Here is a 20,511-nt window from a genome sequence, read left to right as displayed (position 1 = left end):
TTTCAAGATTGCATTCATTTGCTTAATGTCTTCACTATTTTCTAGGGAATCAAACATTATCAGCATATGGAATAATGGAAAAGGGATACCAGTTGTGGAACACAAAGTAGAAAAAGTATATGTACCAGCTTTAATCTTTGGGCAGCTACTAACCTCCAGCAACTATGATGATGATGAGAAAAAAGTTACAGGCAAGGCTGTTTAAATGTGCTTTGTTTTATACAGTTAAACCTTTGTGTATGGTTTAACTCGGTATGCTTCCCCTTCTTAATCTTTTTCTTTTCTGTTTCATAACTGGTGATTACTCAGTCACCATTACTCTATAGCTCTTTATTAGTGTAAAAGGACTTAAAGGAAATATCATATTTTTCCTTTATAAATACCACTAAGTACAGAGAACTTTACGTTTATATCTCTAATGTCAGTACTCATTATTGAGTAACAAACAACATACTTTTATGTTTTAATTGTAATGTATATGAATGTTTAATATGAATGTTTAAACACTTCTGCCCCTGAAATGCAGGGAAATATAAATTTGGTAAGTTAGGATATGATTTATTATCCTAAATTTAAACTGACCCTAGTTTGCTATATGTTTTTTTCTTCCAGGTGGACGCAATGGCTATGGTGCAAAACTTTGTAACATATTTAGTACAAAGTTTACAGTTGAAACTGCTTGCAAGGAGTACAAACACAGCTTTAAGCAGGTATAGAAATGTTCAAAACTCCTTTTTTTTTTTTTTTTCTGTAGTTACAGTTTTAAAATCTGATACATACATTTCAGGTGTATTTAACAAAATGGATAATTTCTCATTCAAAGGGATGTGTAGAGTTTGCATACTAGGTTAGTTCACTTGGTAAAAATTGGTATTTCTGTGTGTTAGGCTTTTTGGGTAAAATAATACTTTCTTTGGAGTGTTAGGTGACTAAGAAACCAAAAATTTCTTTTAAAACTAAAGTATATGTATGCATGAAAAGGAATATATTAAATTGAAACTTTTGAAACCATTGTTGTATAATTTGTCAAAAGAAATCTTTCTACATAGCTATGCAAACACAGAAACAATTATCTGTGTAATTTTCTATGGTGTTAAGAAAAGGATTTTTCAGTGTTTATGTCATGAATTTAATGTGGACTTAAGTGCAAACCCCGCCATTTGAACCCATTGCTCATTGTTAGCTTACAGACCTGAATGTAATCAGGTCTACTGTATACAGCTTTGAGATGGCCACCTTTCAGTTTAAAGTACTTTGGCAGAGTATTAGATACCAAAGTTCCTTGGCCTAACTGTTTTTCCCAGCTGGAGGCTTTATTCTCTTACTTTCTGGACAATTAATTAATTTCTGGTCATGCTGTCATTTCACTACATAAATAATGCACTTAATCTGTTATGCCTGTCTCTTAAAAAATGTAATATTTTATGCTGGCTGCCAAAGGGCAAATTAACGTTGGTTTGAGTTTACTTTTTGAAAATGACTAAATGCTTTACAACTTAAAGTGCTCTGTTTCCCAGTATTTTCTAAATCTGTGAGCATTTATTAGAACTGAACCTTGATATATGCTGTGAGCAGACGTTCTGCTTGATCATGCAGATGTGCCCACATTCTTAAATAGGGAATGATACAAGACCCCTGAGTGAAGTCTGAACACCTTGGGGTTTGGTTTTTTGGCACATTGCATCACTATGGCATCTCCAAGATGCTGTCTTGGAGACTACTGAATCTCTGCACAGGGACTAAAAACCCTCTCTGTAGAGATGTGTAGAGATTGAAGGTGTTAAATGGATGGGTAGCAAGGACTGTAATCCCAGCTCACTTGTATCTAATTTATTAAATTCTGTGGGAGGCTTTATTTGCATTAGAATCATGTCCATCAATGTAATAACACCCACATGTTTACAGAAACCACAAATGTGCTGCCACCTATGCTTGCGCTTACCTTTGTAAATCAATTAACTTTGTGTAGTGTTTTACCAGAGGAAACTTCTAAATGAAGTTGTGAGCTTTTTGTTGTGCAAATGTTGCAATCCCAGCATAGCTGGAAAAGGGAATAAAGGAGGAGAAATAATGTGTTGTAAACTAACATCTAAAATGTTTTGTTTCCAAAGACTTGGATGAACAACATGATGAAGACCTCTGAGCCCAAGATTAAACATTTTGAAGGTGATGACTACACATGCATTACATTCCAGCCAGATCTGTCTAAATTTAAAATGGAAAAGCTTGATAAGGATATTGTGGCTCTCATGACAAGACGAGCGTATGATTTGGCAGGGTCGTGCAAAGGAGTCAAAGTCATGTTGAATGGGAAGAAGCTACCTGTAAGAACATCACTTGATATGTCTTGAGTGTACTGAGTATTTGGTGCAGAGAGTAGTGACTGTTTTCCTGTTGCTTGTAGGTGAATGGATTCCGCAGCTACGTAGATCTTTACGTTAAGGACAAGCTGGATGAAACCGGCGTCGCGCTCAAAGTCATCCACGAAGTCGTGAATGAACGATGGGACGTGTGCCTCACTCTGAGTGAAAAAGGGTTCCAGCAGATCAGCTTTGTAAATAGTATAGCTACCACAAAGGTGAGTGGTTAGATCAAATGGTACAAAATGGAAATTATAAAATGCGTGCTGAGGCTATGCCCAGTCAGGTGTTTGATAAAAAAGCGAATCTGGGTTGCTATAAATAAATAGGTGAGGTAATCCTCTGCATGAGAGGAGCTGGCAGAGCAATTGGATGCAATCAGAATACATTCATAGCAGTGTTTCTACATAAGCACTAGTTTTGAAAACGCTAGTAATCATTATTGGTGATACTTATGTCTTATGTGAGTGTACATGGTGTTGAAAAAAATTGAACTAATTTATTTCTTCCTTTTTAACACTCTGTAGTAAGGTAATTCTGGAAGTAAGGTAAAAAAGTGTACAAATGCCTTTAAAGCTACCAGTGGCAAGTTTTGGAGGGCAAAAATGGTGTTTGGTGTCCTTGAGAAATGACTGTCCATTTATTGCTTTATGATGTAAAAAATTGTCCTGAAGTGTTGAGATGAATTTTCTTTTATTTGTGTATCTTCGCAAAGATATCTAGGTTTTCTTTGCAACTATAGTAGTAGTGATCTAATAACAAAGAAAGATCTTAAGTTATGCTAAAGCAATGTGCTCAGCATACTAAATAAAGTACAGCTCGGTGCTTCTCTGCTTGTGGGACCAGTCAGGCATGAAGGTAATCACCTGAAATCAAACAGCATAACTTTTATTTAAGGCCTTTTGGCATGAACCAGGTTCAGGGGCCTGTAGTCCACCATAGTGAAAATAAAGTCTTTGTCACTTCTGCTCTTCACAAACTGCACTGAATGAGTGGCCTAACAACTAGGCAGTTAAGGTGTTAGATCTTACTAAACAGTCTAGTTATTAGAGGTAGTACATCTAACAAGTTAGATTTAACAAGACTAGAACAAGCAGTCCTAGTAATTGGTGACACTGTTTCTACAGAATATTAACTGTGAGCTTTCCAAAATACGGGAAAAGATTGGTAATCCGGCAATTTGAAACCTCTCCTTGCTCAGATCTCTGTTGACAGAGTCAGAAGAAAATCCTAATGGTAGCACAATTAATTCATAAGCGCTGGTGGTTACACTTAGTTTAGTAGGTGCCTAGGAATGTCAATGGTTAGGTGATGTGTAGCCAGTATTTAAAGGGGACATAATTTTTATTGTGTAACTTCTTTTCAGTCACTCTCAGTAGCTGAATGAATGTTCTATGGTAACAGGGCAAGTTTATTTTGTTGTAGAATATTTACTTTCTAAGTGTGCGTTGCAGTTAAAAAGTTGGTCAAAATTAGGTATGACAAATCTGGTAGTTAATCTGAAGGGTTACTTTTAGTTCAGGGCTCTTTGTGCAGCATAAAGAAGAAAAATAACTTGGCCTTAAAGATGTGTACAATACTTTTATGAAGAAACTGGCAATGTAGAAAAACTTCATTATGCCAGGCTAAAGGAAATTGTTTGAAAAAAACTGAATACTTCCTGCCTCCTAAGTAAAATAAATTGCATACACTTACTCCAAAGATTTTGAATTTTACTCTTCTGGATCACTTTACACACATTGTTATTATATATTCTTCTGGAATATGCTTGGAAAAAAGGTTCTGTCTATTCTTTGACAGTAAGTGCTGTAATTTCTAGTTTTCTCCACTCTCTCAATCCATGCCATCCCACTGGTGTAGGATGTTCAGGCACTGAATCCCCTCACCAGCAATTGTTGAGCAGCTACCCGCTGATGGGACATAATAAGTAGTAATTAACTGCATCATCTGCCTGCCCCCCTTATCTGCTAACAGGTGGGGAGCTCATTCTAGCTGTTAATTATCATTGTTTGCTGACAGCTTTTTGCTTTTGCATTTGTTTAAATTTCACCAGCTGTGACTTTCCCCCACATTTTTTAAACTTGCTATAAATTCCAAGTAAGTTTTTTTTTAGGTTGCTGGCATGGTTTTTTTTGAGGGGTTTGGGAGGTCAGGCAGTATGTTGAGGTGCAACTCCATTGTTTAGTTCTTGTAAATTTGTAATCTTTTTCAGCTCCCGTTAATCAAATTTTTGCCATAGTAGACCACCGCAAAATTCAGCTTCAGGCTCTGATAAGCATTTGAAAGAATGTTTGTTGCTATTAACAGTTGTACAGATAACCTTCAGTGAGACTTCAAAACTGATTAAACATGGTCTTCTTAAGTTCTGAATTTCAAATATGTGGTAGAAGTTGTAGTAGAAACCTCAGCTATTAACATAGGAATCTAATGATAATTTTAACATGGTGGCACTGCTAACTGTAATACTACCAATCATTTCGGCAGAAAGCTTCAACCCATACATTTACATCTCAGAAGTTAGACTTGCATGGAGAGAGAATCCCAACCTGTTAAAATTTGCTGAGTTTGGCAAGAAATTCAGGATTATTCTAGATTTCAGATTTATTTTCATAAAAGAAATACAATTTTGAAAGTGTGAAAGAAAATAGGATTGAAATTGTAAAACTCATAAAATGAAAACTTCAAATTTATAGTTAGCTTCTGAATTTTTCTATTGTATAAACCATTTATCTGTGTATAGAGTTTAAATAAAGCTTACGTCCAAATCAATGGAAACTGTTGGCTATGGGAAGAATAGAATGTATATAGGAGGCAGTCAAAGCTTCATTTTTAGGATTTTTGTTAGCACTTGATTAGATACCTTTGCATCCTGAAGTTTGCAAGACAGGGATTCCATCATTCTGGAAAAAGGAGGTTATGCTCTCTTTCCACATAATTCAGAAGTGGTCATAATCTTTGCCAGCCTTCTAGATTCAGAGGGTGTTTTTGCCTTTGTGTCTTGTATGGAATTGTTCTGACAGCTGGGGCAGTTCCAGGATGTTCTGGTCCCATAGTGGGTGCATTTGCCACCTGCTGGTGAGATGGTTGAGGTGGTCCCAGCTCTGAGCATCCCTCACTCACAGCTGCACACTTAAGAATGGACTCGGGAATGAGGAACTCTGTAATAACTAGTATCTCCTAAGAGTAGGAACTGCTATAATAACTAGCATCTCCTAAGAACAAGAATTACTGCTAAATTGCTGGTTTTCTTTAATATGTCAGATGCTACTTCTAGCAAAATTTAAAATTTCCTAAAGCTTTAAATGCAAAACTATACTGAGATGTTCCCATAAGTGTAAGTTTTCATTAATGTGATGAGTAAAAGAAATGCATTTTGAGATTGCCATTCAAGTGTAGAGAGATTTTGAAATGTATAATTTGATATTTTCCTGTAATATAATTTCTTTACAGTTTGGAAATGTATTTATTTTTATTTAAAGTGGCAGGATATTGATAGATCAGCTTTCAGTTGAACTCTCCCTCTGCTGAAACTCTGTCATCCATGTGTAGATAAAAACAGTAGTGTTTTAATTTTGGCAGCTTTTGGGGTTTGGATGTGGGTTTTTTGGTCTTTTTTTTGTTTTTTTTTTTAGAAGAAATGCCATGAGAAAAGACTTTGTATGGTACTTCTAATGGTTTGTGTTGTTCTTTTAGTAGATGACTCTAGGAACTGAGAGAAACCATAGATGGTTTCTTTAAAGTGCAAGCACTGGTTTGTTTGTGACTAATAATATGTAGTAGCTTAACCATTTTGGTTTTATCTACTCTCTTTTTAAATTTTTTTATTTAAATCTCTACTTTCTGCATGAAGCTGAGAACACAGCTGCTATGCCAATTCAGCTTCTTTATATCTTCAGTTTTTCACATGCATATTCTGCCTTAAAATATAGAATCCTAACTTTTGGGGCTTAATTGCTAATTCTTCTCTTTTTGGCCGCTGTTTAATCTTAGTATTTCTTATCTATCCTATACTTCCTCATACCTGTCAAGCTGTTTTTCCTCCTCAGTTCTGTTTTAAGTACAGCTTTAAAGAGCAAGGATTTTTCTGTTTGTTACTTCATGATGAACTTCTCCATAGACATGTGTTCTTTATTTTACCTGCTCTAATGCAGATTGATCTGAACGGAACCAGTATTTGGTCTGTATTTTTGTAAGGTGCTAACTGATCTAAAGCAAAGATGATACATGTAACATACGGAATGTTGAGTTGGATATGTTTTCATTTTATGGGATATGCATCACTCTACTTTTCATTACAAGATTTTAGGCAAAGTGTTATGGATTTCCTATGACAGCCACTAGAATTTAACATTTTATTAATATTTTGGCTTCTTTGTCTACAAATTTAAAGGAAGGTATTTGAGTAATCAATCATTTAACTTTTGTCATCCTCACTTGAATGAAGACTGAATGACCTGGAAAAAATAGATTTTTCTGTCTTATGCTGCAACTCAGTGTGCATGGATTTCTATACCAAAATATGACTACAGGAATTTTGTTAATACAGCTGAAAGCTATTGGTAAATTCAATGGTTATTTTGTTTATTATTTGGGTTTTTTCTCTTCCATCATTCAGGGTGGTAGGCATGTTGATTACGTGGTGGATCAGGTTGTGGGCAAACTGATAGAAGTGGTGAAAAAGAAGAATAAAGCTGGAGTTTCAGTCAAACCATTTCAGGCAAGTAACTTCATGCAAAGATATTGAAAAAGATGAATGTGAGAATTTTGTTGAGTAAATTGGTTTCTATGTTTTAAACAGGTGAAGAACCATATATGGGTTTTTGTTAATTGCTTGATTGAAAACCCATCATTTGATTCCCAGACAAAGGAAAACATGACATTGCAGCCTAAAAGTTTTGGGTCCAAGTGCCAGCTCTCGGAGAAATTTTTTAAAGCAGTAAGTAAACCTTATTTTTTTCCCCTCTGTGAAGCAGGAATTGACACATTGGACCAAGTATATGTATGTTCTGTAGCGGAAGATTAGTTGTAGTTAATTATGGTGCTGCAGTGGCACTTGCATACTCTGAAAGTGGGATAAAGGAATGTCTGTTCATTCTCTGGGGTTAAAAATGGATGCAGTGACTATGTTTTGATTGTTACCCTGGATTTAAAAGTGAAATTCACCTGTACAACTTGTTTGATTGAGATTCTGGCATTTGCATTGGTGACATGAATTTGACTCTTAAAATCCAAACGAGGTCCTTGATTAATGTTTTTTGTGTTAAAATATTTTTATGAAGTTGAGAATGTTGTCTGCCTTACTCTTTGGTATCAGTCCTACTCCATTTCACTGGAGTGAAAAGAGGTGGGGGGAATATTTCACATTTACTTGCTCATCCAGTAATCAATGAAATGCAAAATGGTACCTGTAGTATTAAAAGTGATCCAGTGATCATTATTGTCAGGCAGTAAGTTTAAAAGTTTTTCTGTAGATGGGTTAAGAATTGCTGTCGTGAAAGACTGTATTTGTGGAAAATATATCAGAGAGGTTTTTCCTCTACTACATTTTCTTACAATGAAGGAAGAGTAGAATTCTGTTAGCCAGAACTCTTTATACTAAGTCCTATTTAGTGCCAGTAGCCTAAAATGAAACTCTAGTAGTGAGAGCTGTGCCACTACTGATACTCCTGGCATCAAAACTTTATTGATTGTATAGTGGTTTATTCTTCTAAATCTGTGTTATGGGTGACATTCCTATAGAATTTAGAGGGAAAAAATAATACAAGTCTTGTATAACGAAATCTGAAGAATGAATACATGTTGTATTACCATCAGCAGTTTGATTTATAGAGTTTCTAATATTCCCAGAAGTAAACATTGATTTCCAGATGCATTAAATGTGCAGCACAATCTCAACAATGAATGCTGTATTATGGGGGATAATTAAAGGCCAAAGCTCACAGTATTTTGCTCCATCTGTGTTTTCTTTTGATGTGAAACAAAACCTAAAGCAGTTTCAGTTTAGAAAATATACTGTATGCTGCAGATGTGTTTCTAAAATTGGTATCACATTCCCAAGTGTTTCGTAGAAAGTTCATTCTCAAATAGTTTTGATTGACTTTCAGCCATTTTCAGTAATTTCCAAAGAAATTTTAAATGGTCATAAATAACCCATAAGGGCACATTTTGCTGTCAAAATCCAGGAAACAAATGCTTAGTACCTGAAACGTCTCAGCACATCAACTACGCAGCATAAGACAACCTCTCAGACCTCCTTTGCTCTTTCCATCAGTTATAAAAGTGGTGGAAAAGGAGAAAAGGAAGCTCTTTTGTGTTGTGTTTTGGTTGTATGTGCATAAAGGGCTTAATAGTAAAGTGTGTGTTAATTCCTCAACCTTTCATATGCTGCAATTTTTACAATTTAGAGAACCTTAGAAACAGTGATTTAAAACTGAGATGCAAAAATCTGCTATCTGAAGCTTTATTTTTCTCATCCACAATTCTGATTTGTTGCTTGTAGGCCTCTAACTGTGGTATCATAGAGAGTATTTTGAATTGGGTCAAATTTAAGGCACAAACTCAACTGAACAAAAAATGTTCATCAGTGAAACACAGTAAAATCAAGGGCATTCCGAAACTGGATGATGCTAATGATGCTGGTAAGAGCACTTACTTTTAAATTATTTACTGTTTCATAAATTCTTCACAGACATGCTAATTTGAAACCTGACTTTTATTTCTCATCCTTACCTGTTTTTTTAATAGTTTTTTTTCTGGTTTTCTAAACTTCCTAGAGCTAGAATTCAAACGTGATGGTGAGTTTGTTATCAGGAATGCTATCCTCTTTAGGGCAGAGAATTGATAACACTGAACAAAAGTGGCAGTGTAGGTTGGTCCTGGAAAAGTGTGTATCTTGTAATTGTGGTTTCCTGCTAAATGGTGTTACCAGTATTGCGTCTTGGAGGTGACTGCTCTTCTTGACCTTTCTAATGCGGAAAGATCGGACTCTTTGTAAGGTCAGAAGGTATAGGAAGTAAATCAAGCAGTGTGCAGACCTGAGGGAATGGTTCAGGAGACTTTTTTCATTAGACTTTAAATGCCATTAGGTTCCTGTCTGGGAATATAGGGCAAGCTGGCAATCTCTGCTGGCTTGCTTCCTTAGCACAGATAAGGGATCAGGATCAGCTGGCAGTCTTTGTTGTTGAATGTTGTTGGGAGTTGTTGAATGGTTTGAGGAGCACACCTGGCTAAAGAGCTCAAAATGTTGCCAATCTGTGTTAATGTTAGCTGGTTTTTGCATTAAACAAAGGTAGAGAAATTGCAGTGAAGTAGGTGGTTGGGCTGGTTAGGTAAAAGCATGTAAGAATGAGAATGAAGCTTGGTTTTGGTTGGGTTTTTTTCGTTGGGGGGTTTTTTGTGCTTCAACATTCAAGATGACTTGATGAGATGATGGTTCTGCTTAATTTTTATCCCTTTCTCTTTGTTCCTTGGTTATTAATTTTTAATTGAGTTTCTTCAGTATTTAATTACTTTTTCATTTATTCAAATGTGATATTTTGCCTCAAAAGTTGATAATCGTGTCTACTCTAGTATTTTGCCTGTGGAGTTTTCACTCCTCACTCAGAGATATGTTCCTGATACTTTTCTTGCCAAGAAGATTGTGTGCTTGAAGAAATTATATATTTTCATGGATATCAAGCCTGGTGCTCCTAACTTATATAATGAATGATTTTGGACACTCTTTTTTAGTAGGTTTTTTAGCTTTGTTATGGCGATCAGGCTTCAAAATTACTTCTTACCTCTTTTTTTTTTCTTTTTGACTGGGGTTGAGGGGAAGGGAGAATCTCTAACAGGGGAACTAATAAGCTATTCTATTGTTTTTCATCCTGGAAGTTCCTTAATTAAGAAGGCATGTAGAGATTCACTTGAGCTGAGTACTTGTGTCTAAAGTTTTCCATGACTTGAATACCTGTTACCCAGGTATTTGTCTGATACCTAATTATTGTTTCAGTTTGAGGGAACTCAGCATCTCCTGTGGAGGCTTAGTGAGATACTGGTTTATTGAAGATCTGGAAGAGACTGGATTTCTGACATTGAAGGCATTGCACATTCAGGGTGGACACACAGGAAGTATAGCAGGGAGAGAACAGTCTGTTGGCCACAAATTCCTCTGACTTTAGTTATTCCTGTGGTTTTTAGATTTTATCTTTACTTCAAGAATTAATTTGAAGCTGAGGTCCAGCATCCACAGGTTTCTTGTGTGCCTGATACCCCTGAATGCTTTTCTTCATTGCCAGTTAATGCTTAAGAATAGGAGAAAGGTGTATCTGCAGAGTGAAGCACTTGCTGCAGACTTCCTCCTCCTCTGTAAAGAAAGGGTCCTACACCTAGTCATTCTTGCTTTCTTGTGATCTTGAACAGCTATCGTGGCTTGTTGAAGAAGAGGTAGAAATCAAAGCAAAATTGAAGAATATAGGATTGTAAGGGAGCAGCTAGATTACTAAATCAGGTGAAGCATAAAAGCATTTTTTGGACCTGTCAGTTCGTGTAGTTTTGTCTTTGAGTGCTTTAGAGCTGTGCTCAGGAAAATACCTGGCATATTGTATTTCTGTGAAATTAATTGCTACTGATGGCACCTATTCCAGAAGTGAACCTGGATGACATTCACATGTGTTTTCTGCAGTTCTTTTATGAAAAATATTGACTTTTATATATTCTAAAACAGCAGACTAGTGTTTTTCTACGTATTTGGAGTCCACCTTGCTGGTGGGTAGTCACTGCCAGTGTGAATAACCTAGATTTTATAGGTTTATTTATGGCTTAGATTATACTAAGCCACACATTTTCATTCAGAAAACCAAAGGTGCTGAATTTAAGTTCTGTGTAATAGGAAGTATTGGGTAGTTTTTATCTACCAGGCAAAGGCAAATTGCAGCACACATTTTAAATACCAGTATATTCAAAACTACTATATTGGCAGTAGGTGAGACTCAACCAGCTTGAAGGTTTTTTTTGAGTCTTTCCTACCATTGGCCTTGATAAAACAGCAAAGCTACTTAATGAGCATTTTCACTGTTGCAGGAGGGTGGGTTCCTTTTTTCAGCCTGCTTGTTATTTAGAACATTTATTCCACTGCTGCAGTTGCAAGAGGCAGAACACAGATGTCATTCCAGTTTTGAGCACACAGGCACCAAAATGCTGTATGTCTTGTAGAATCAAAATTATACAGTTAGTAAAGATTTATTTTTCTGTTTGAGAAATTTGTAAGGTATAAGAAGTGCAAATGGTCTCAACGTTTGAGCTTGTCTGACAAATCTTTCATACAGTTGTCTGACTTTAGCTGATAGACAATATAAAAGGAAAACCACAAAAATGTGATTTAAAAATTTATTTTAAATTAAAATATACTGTGAGGAAAGTGGAAATGCAGAATGGGAAGTAACTCCTGTATGTAATAACTCAGGCATGCATAATATATGTGTGTAAGAAATCTGCAGCTAGCAAAATAAATGGGGAAGGTAGAGAAGCAATCTGTCTTTTTTTGTGCACATGTGTGGGAACTATTATATAAGATGTGCCACCATTGCATCCTATTTTGCTTATTTTCCTCCTTGTCCATAGCAATCCACAGTGTACTGCTAAGAGCAAGGATACTGCTCTTTGCTGTGCAGTTTTAGTGGTTGGAAGGCCATCCCTAAGAAGAGAAATTCAGCCTACTTCAATTAACCGATGAGAGGAAATTACCTGTAGAGTAGAAAGAATTCAACTGTTAATGCTCTCTGGTTTTTTGCCTTCCCTCTCCTGCTTCCTGGCCTGCAGGTGGCAAACATTCCTTGGACTGCACATTGATATTAACAGAAGGAGACTCAGCCAAGTCTTTAGCTGTCTCTGGCCTAGGTGTTATTGGTAGAGACAGATACGGAGTCTTCCCACTCAGGGGCAAAATTCTCAATGTCCGAGAAGCTTCTCACAAACAGGTGTGTAGTTTTGTCCTTTCCTTTTGCCTGACAAATGGATGTCCTCCTGTTTATTCTTGATTTCTAGATTTACATCTCATGTTCTAATTTTTAATTTTTTCATGGAAGTTTTGAGATTTCATAAAGTGAAGGCTGGGATAAACCTGTAAATATTAACTGTAGCAGTGCAGTACTGGGATAATGAATTAATTCCTTCACAAGCGAAAGGAAATCTTGCTATGACTCATACTCACATTTCACATGAGTACTTAAAGCCCCTAAAACTTTGTATTCTCTCCATTGCCATGTCGTTTCATGGACTCACAATACAAGTCAGTGGCCAACAGCATTTCTGCAGCATGTTGCTCCTGCTGCCATTCCTAATTTGTCTGTAATAAGAGGTCTGCTGCAGCTGCCATAAAAACAGTGGGAAAAGGGACAGCTTTGTGGGATTACTTTTTGTTACCGTTTCAGTTTTCTCCCAGTTTCCAGATCCAAAGTGCTCTGGCTGTAGAGGAGAAAGAGAGTGATGCAGTCTTGAGAATTTGAATGTACAGAAGAAATCATTGCAAGTGCAAAGGCTTCAGGGGGTGGGAATAAAAAGCTTATGAAGTTGAGGCTAGGGTGCATTGAAAAAATAGCTATAAAGCAAGATTGAGATGTTTCTGAATCTCTGCTTTCTACACTGGCTGCAAAAATAACTTTTTTGTGCAGATTATGGAAAATGCAGAAATCAACAACATCATCAAAATAGTTGGATTGCAATACAAGAAAAGCTATGAAGATCCAGAATCTCTGAAAAGTTTGAGATATGGAAAAATTATGATCATGACAGATCAGGTAAGTCTGAAATTCACTGGTTTTAATCTACAGAGCTTCTTACAATATGTTTTGATGCAATTTCACAGATTATGAGGCTTCTTTAAGGAATTAATTTATCTATATATTGTTTTGGTTTCTCTAAAAGCACAACTGAACTTTGTTGCACAAAATAGTAAGAAACCAAAGTAATAATAAAAACATGCTATTGATAATTCAAAAATATGTTGAAAGTAAAGGCAAAAGTAGGCAGTAAATGAGGTGGTATTGCCAGCAAGTCAGGTAGAAACAAGAATGTAGGCAATTATTTTTGGATAATGTCATGATTGAACTATCAAGCATTTGACACCAATGAGAATTTGGGCTGGATTTGGTTTTTTTCCACAAAAATTCAACTCTGTGGTATCTGGGAGAACTGTCTAGCTCTCAGCAAAAACACAGTCAGGGAAACCTTGAACAGCAACCATACACTTGGCTTGGAAGAGCTTTTTAATAGCTCAGGGACAGTGACCTTCACAGGTGCCTATTTCATACCCAGGTCCAGTTTGGAATCCAAATTAAAACCAGCTGTTCCTTTCTATGCTTTCTGTCATCACACATTGTATTGATGTATTCAGGCCAGTGAGTGGGTGTTTTGGTGGTTTGGGGAATCTGGTACAAGATTGCTTCATGTTTTCATGTTCTGATTCAGGATCAGGATGGATCTCACATAAAGGGCTTGTTGATCAATTTTATTCATCACAATTGGCCATCACTGTTGAAGCATGGTTTTCTTGAGGAATTCATCACCCCTATTGTGAAGGTATGGGTTCTGTTATTGAGATTTTATTAACTACTTACAGCACAACAGAAATGTTGATTTTGTTTGTTTGTTTTTTCAAAGGCAAGCAAAAATAAGCAAGAACTTTCATTCTATAGTATTCCTGAATTTGATGAGTGGAAAAAGCATATGGAAAATCATAAAGCATGGAAGATAAAATACTACAAAGGTTTGTTTAAAAACAAATATGTGAACCCTATGAATAAATAATAATAATAAATGTGTGCTATGAAGTTTTATTATAACTGTTTTCATGATAGTATCTTACATAATTTTATATTTTATAATATTCCCAGGAAAATAAAAAGGGTAAAATAAGAAAAATTTTGAATATTGAGTAACTGTTTCTTTTTATTGTACAGGATTGGGTACCAGCACTGCTAAAGAAGCAAAAGAATATTTTGCAGACATGGAAAGACATCGGATCTTGTTTCGATATGCTGGGCCTGAGGATGATGCTGCCATAACACTGGTAAGAGCTCACAAAAGTACTTCTATATGATATGTTTTAGTTTTCATTGTGTGCTGAAAATGGCACATGAGGAAGTCCTGCCGGGTCTTGTTTTGGTTTTGGCGTTTTTGGGTACCTGAATGTAGTGGTTTTGGAAACTGGGCAGGAACACCAGTTAAGTGTAGTGGTTTTGGTTTGCCAATTGTTCATTTCCCAGGCAATGCACCAGTTAATGAAGTGGGTCTAGTGCTGGACAAATGGCAGTGCAACCACTAGAATTATATACTCGTTTTCTGCTGTGAGATAAGGATTAGTAAGACAGCAAAGCAGGCTAAGACTTTAAAAGGGTATAAAGAAAACTTTATTAACAGAATAAAAGACAAATAATAAGAAAATCAGAATAAACTTTCAGAACATTTCTCTTCCCCCCTCAGCCTCTTTTCTTTCCCACTGACAATGTAAACAAACAATGTGACTTTCAGTCAGTTTGCCACCTCTAAAACAGTCTTTCTTCAATTCTTTGGGAGAGGAGTCTCTCTTGCCATGCCATGGAGACTTCTGCACAAGAAACAGTTCTCTTGTGGCTTTAATGTCCCAATGAATCAGCAACCACCCAGAAATCTGCAATCATGAAGTCCCTCCCACATTTTGGTAGTTGTTTCCCATAACTACCACCATATTCAGCTTATTGGGGTGCAGTTTTAAGGATGAGCAGTTCTAGTATAGAAACACAAGTTCTATCTCTGGGAGCAGAGGTTTTCTTCTTCCATCCCTGGGGCAGAGTTTCTCATCTCTCTCTGCTCAAGCTTCTCATTGGATCACAGCTACTGCAACATCTGCTTATTTCTACACTGGTGCCTCTGCTCATAGCTATGACTAGAATGCTGTATCCCCCCAGTGCATTCCATGAATAACAGGGAAGAAACGAAGTCTGATATATCAATTGTATCTTCACCATAGCCTTACAAGAGAATTTCAGCCCAAAACTAAGGCATCTCCTCAATCTCCTTCCATCTAGAATTTGATTCCTTCTTCACTGACCTCAGTGTCCCATGTTGTTTTCTTTACCTGTCTTCACCCTTTCCTTTTTCTGATTTGAGAGAGAAGTGGTGTTCGTAGGTTCATTTGTTCCCAAGCTTTATCAATTGAAACAGTGTCTATGGAGTCCTGCAGTGCTGAAGGGCTCTGCATTGGGGAATTCACTCACCCTGCCTCTCTGCTGTCGTGTCGTCTCCACCGATACCATGCGAGTCCTGCTGGCTGCCGGGGCTGAAAAACAAAAAGGAAGCTGCTGTGGCTGCTTTTATCCTTCTGTTCACAGCATGGCTAAAAGCAGCTGAGCAAGTAAGGTTCATTGTGAGCTATGCTGAGAGAACTGTGGCCAAGCAGTGCTGCCCTGGCCATGCTGATTCCGGCCAAGCAGTGCTGGCCGTGGGTCCGCTCCCAGATGCGTGGTTGCTCCCAGTGTTGGGATGGCCTGGTGGTGCTGCTGGGAAAAAAAGAAAGGACCAGTGGGCTCCACCAGGAAGGAACCTGGCCCTGCTGGGAAGAGGCCTAGGGGATTTTCCTGGGAAGGGGCAGTGCCTGGTTACCTGTTCAAAGGCCAGAAGCAAGAGAGCTTGTCCTGGACCTTGTTTGTTTTTAAATGCAAATCTCACAGAGGCATGTTCAGCTCTCTGGAGTGGTTTAACACAGTGTCAATATTCAAAACTAGCCAGGTTATGGTTGGTTATGCCAGGCCAGAAGGAAGTTGCCAAGGCCCCCACAGGAAACTGCTTCTGCTTGTGGACTCCCTCCCCGTGGCACTGAAAAAATAATTCGGGCAGAGAAAGAATCTTCTGGAAAATGTTTTAAATTTTGGAATAAGCTTAATCCATGCCACAAAGTGAGCTCTACCTGCTACTTTTAGATTTTATAATTTTGTGTGGTGTGAATATCAAGAGATGTTACAGACAGAATTGCTTTTAAAGACAGAATATACAAAAAAGTACTCTGAGGGGCTTTTATTTGTTTAACTATGTTTCACATGTACTTTGGGGTCTGTATTTTGTTTCATAGCAAATAATACCAGATAAATTTTGTTTCTTTATTGAAACTCTGTCAGTGTGTCATATATGTGTTCATGCTCATGCTCTACATATTTGAATTTGAAGTTTTGTAAATAGTTGTGTGCTGTTAAATACTTGTGTTTCAAAGAAAGCTTGTGGAAGTACAACATATGAAGTGTCTGTAACTACAGTAATTTCACGACTATAAGGCGCACCCTTTTGACTAAAATTTTGGTCCGAACCCAGAAGTGCGCCTTATGGTCGTGAAATTACTGTAAGCTCTTTTCTCCAGAAATATTTCAACGTTTATCTACTGTAACTTGCTATTTTAATTGTGGGTCACATTAGCAAGAAAATAGGATAGGAGGAAAAAACAGGAAAATGGAAAAATGCCTATCTTAGATAAAACAACCTTTTTCTTATCCTGTGGGTACAGTAAAATGTGTGGTTTTTACTAACAGAATTCTGATCTCTATTTCGGCAAAAACACATCCATACACTAGCTGCTATATGAGGCCATGTAACCAATTATGACTGATCCTCATTGCTACCTAAAATAGTATTCTGTCAGTCTGGGAGGAAGATGTTCACCTCTGTTACCCCTCGGCAACAGTACCAGCTAGTACTGGAATTGTGTACAGAAACTTCACTTCCACCTGCATTTCCTCTGCTGGTCACTGGAATCCCAGCCCCAAATTTACCTCTGGGTGGTGTGGGATTATGGACCCCACCAGACCTCATGATAGCTGAAATCTAGGAAAGCAAAAATTATTTCACAAAGCAACTTCTTCAGCATTCCTAAGAACTCTTACTAGTAAATTAAATATTAGAATAGCAGTTTTAAGTGGAGAAACCAGAAGAAATCCCCTTCTTATTTTATTGAGGAATAAATATTTGAGAACAGCTCTTAATTCCATTAATTCTATTTCTATTCTATTGAAATAATTTTTATGCTGATCCAGCTCTTGGTCATTTGTCACTTCGGTGATCTAGATAAACTGAAAGGAGCCAGAAGAAAAATGTAAGAATTTAGTCCTGTTTTTTACAAAAGCCTAATCTTAAATTTTCAGATGTCTTGCACTGTGAATTATCAAGCTTTGTTCACAAGGAAAGTCAGTCTGATGCAAAACAGGGTGATATTGCTTAGTCCCTTTCTCAGAAACTAAAGTATGTTTAATATTTATAATGTAGCATTGTGGTCTCCAAAGAATTGAAACTACTCATTGAGCTCTTTTGGAGTGCTCTAGTTGGAGTCCTTTGAAAGAGATGGTGCTGATGACTGTGTTCTTATACAGGAGAGTGGTTGAAATCAGGACATGATGAAGTTTATATATGTTGCTCTCTGAGAAAAAAAAGGCAGTACCTCAACAGCTTACAGAATTTCCCTAAAGTAGTCAAAATCTTGCTTAAACCACATACTCAGTTTTTATGTATTTTTCTCTTTTTTGGGGAAGAAACTCACTGGAAGGTAACTCTCTTTCTGTAACACCACAGAGTGTTCCCATGTCCTTTTGTAGTGGTAAGTGGTTACTGGAAAGTGATGCCTTGTCATCATGAAGGCTGAGGCCATCAGTCAGCTGGCCCAAACTCTGGCTTAGGCTTTTTGGGCAGTGTCAATTCTGTCAGGCTGTCAATTTTCATCAGAGGACTAGACCAGTCAGGAACAGCGACAAGTTACTGACAGAGCAAAGAGGGCATGGAGAGGACAAGAGTGGGGTATTTTTTCTAATATCTTCTTCACTTGATTGTCTCGATGAGAGCTGATTACAGATCAGTCTAAATGATTAACCCAACCTTAAAGCTATGTGGGGAAAGACCTTCAAACCTGTGTGTCAAAGCACAGCTCTGATGTGAAGAGGGGAAGAAAAATGATAAGATTTGTCTAAATGTGTGCAGATTTCAGGAAAGCAATGTAAATTTAAATTGCAAACAGAGACATCTGTCATTTCAAAAAACCTTGTGCAAAAATGTCTGAAAAGTCAGGTACTGGTACTGCTCCTTAAATGTAGATGTTAGTTATATGGATTAGTTTGTCCAAATAAGCCTTATTGAATACTTGATCAAAAAGTTCAATATACTTAAAATTCTGAGTGAAGTAACATACATTTGCACAAACATTTATATGCTGATACTTTAGTGTACTTGGAATCTTTCCAGGCCTTCAGTAAGAAGAAGATTGATGACCGAAAAGAGTGGTTAACAAATTTCATGGAAGACAGGCGACAGCGTCGGCTACACGGCCTTCCTGAGGTGAGTCCTAAATAATAGCAATAAATCTGCCAGCTGAGATTTAAATGCAATGTAGTTTTTGTATTGAATGAATAATGTATGTGGTTTCTTTCAGCAATTTTTGTATGGTACAGCAACAAAACATTTGACTTACAATGATTTCATTAACAAGGAGTTGATCCTTTTCTCAAATTCAGACAACGAGAGATCTATCCCTTCCCTTGTTGATGGTAAGCTGATAATTCATTGTGATTTGTTGGAATATTTGTGTTCATTGATGGTTTATAGAGCTAGGATTTCCATTGGGATCAATGCATTCAAGTAGACAATATAAAACTTCCATGTATGTGTTTATCATTTTGTATCAATGGTATCCTGCATGCATTAGGAAAAACAGTGCCAGGGGCTCGAGGGAGATGATCATACCCCTCTGCTCAGCCCTGGTGAGGCCGCATCTGCTGTGTCCAGTTCTGGGCTCCTCAGTACAAGAGAGACATGGAGAACCTGGATCAGGTCCAGTGGAGGGTTGTGAAGGTTATTAAGGGACTGGAGCATCTCTCTTATGAGGAATGGCTGAGGGAGCTGGGTCTGTTCAGGCTTAAGAGATGATTGGGAGGGGAGATCTCACACACATTAATGAGATGTGTGTGAGTGTGGAAAGGGGAGGTGTCGAGAGGATGGAGGTGCCAATCAACAACACAAGAGGCAGTGGACAGATGCTGACACATGGGAAGTTCCATGGAAGCATGAGGAAGAACTTCAGTGTGCAATGGCCACACACTGGAACAAATTGCCCAGAGAGCGTGTGGAGTCTTCCTCAGTGGAGATATTCAAGAGAGACCATATCCTGTGCAATGTGCTCTAGGATGATCCTGCCTGGGGAGGCTGTACGAGATGAGCTGTTGTGGTGCCTTCCAACCTTCGTGATTTATGTTCTAAGGAATTGCCATGTTTCTTCTGTGAGGAAGTTTAAGCTGTTGCTGTACAGGCTTTTTATTTAACCAGACCTATTCCCTAGGCCCTACAAGCACTTTGCTTCTGCTCATACCATCAGAGAAAGCAAGTCTCTTAAGTGCTTATAATAATTAACATACAAGTCAGCAACTGAGTGCAGATGAAGATGCAAATGTTTTCTCCCCTCAGTCTTGCACCACAGGCAGTGCTCTAGTGTTTACTGACATGTAATCTTGCTAGGCTCCTGTCAGTCAGGTTCACTCACCCTCCCCTTGCAACAGCATGTACATTAAAAGAAGCAGTTTTTACTACACTACAGCTTCATTTGTAAAACTGTCTGCATGGATGCTGTATAATTGGCTGAAAAGGTTGTTTCCACTTTTTTGGTAATTTTTTAAGCTTGGTAAAGTATTTTTAAATTACTTTTTGAAAAATGATATTTTTGTTATTATTTTTAATATTACAGTGTAAATTTGCTTCTATTTAATGTTTAGACTTCTTTTGAGAGATTAGAAATTATAATAAGGCAAAACAAGTTTATCACCTGTAAACATTTGCGTGTGTATGTGTTGAAAATGGGGTGTTGTTCTTAATAGGTCTGAAACCAGGGCAACGCAAGGTTCTGTTCACTTGCTTTAAGAGAAATGATAAACGTGAAGTAAAGGTTGCTCAGCTGGCTGGTTCTGTGGCTGAAATGTCAGCTTATCACCATGGGGAGGTGAGTATGGAGGATGGTGAAGTTGTGAGGACTTTCAGCCTGTGTAATATATTAGATAAATGTTTCTGCTATTAAAATTGCAAACTATTGACTATAATTCTACTAATCACAGATGTATTTTTAAAGAAAACGAACCAAACAGTATGTAGCTTAATAAGACAGCCTGTTTCCTTCCTT

At 37.3% G+C, this 20,511-nt stretch overlaps 1 protein-coding gene across 4 annotated transcripts in view; it reads left to right on the top strand.

Moving 5' to 3' along the window:
* TOP2B (DNA topoisomerase II beta) overlaps nucleotides 1-20,511 on the top strand; it is a 59,743-nt gene that overhangs the window by 21,559 nt on the left and 17,673 nt on the right. For all 4 annotated transcript variants that reach the window (XM_033084732.2, XM_033084978.2, XM_033084820.2 and 1 more), the window contains exons 5-19: nucleotides 46-191; nucleotides 613-710; nucleotides 2,112-2,324; nucleotides 2,405-2,578; nucleotides 6,976-7,077; nucleotides 7,159-7,296; nucleotides 8,860-8,998; nucleotides 12,159-12,316; nucleotides 13,010-13,135; nucleotides 13,806-13,916; nucleotides 13,998-14,103; nucleotides 14,297-14,406; nucleotides 18,591-18,683; nucleotides 18,778-18,892; nucleotides 20,213-20,334. In XM_033084732.2, coding sequence (XP_032940623.1) covers nucleotides 46-191; nucleotides 613-710; nucleotides 2,112-2,324; nucleotides 2,405-2,578; nucleotides 6,976-7,077; nucleotides 7,159-7,296; nucleotides 8,860-8,998; nucleotides 12,159-12,316; nucleotides 13,010-13,135; nucleotides 13,806-13,916; nucleotides 13,998-14,103; nucleotides 14,297-14,406; nucleotides 18,591-18,683; nucleotides 18,778-18,892; nucleotides 20,213-20,334 — 1,951 coding nt within the window. The remainder of the gene's footprint in view (nucleotides 1-45; nucleotides 192-612; nucleotides 711-2,111; nucleotides 2,325-2,404; nucleotides 2,579-6,975; nucleotides 7,078-7,158; nucleotides 7,297-8,859; nucleotides 8,999-12,158; nucleotides 12,317-13,009; nucleotides 13,136-13,805; nucleotides 13,917-13,997; nucleotides 14,104-14,296; nucleotides 14,407-18,590; nucleotides 18,684-18,777; nucleotides 18,893-20,212; nucleotides 20,335-20,511) is intronic.

This window comes from Catharus ustulatus, chromosome 1, assembly GCF_009819885.2.
Source record: "Catharus ustulatus isolate bCatUst1 chromosome 1, bCatUst1.pri.v2, whole genome shotgun sequence".
NCBI lineage: Eukaryota > Metazoa > Chordata > Aves > Passeriformes > Turdidae > Catharus > Catharus ustulatus.
The sequence above is the reverse complement of the archived record's forward strand: the minus strand, read 5'-3'. Positions and strand labels throughout refer to the sequence as shown.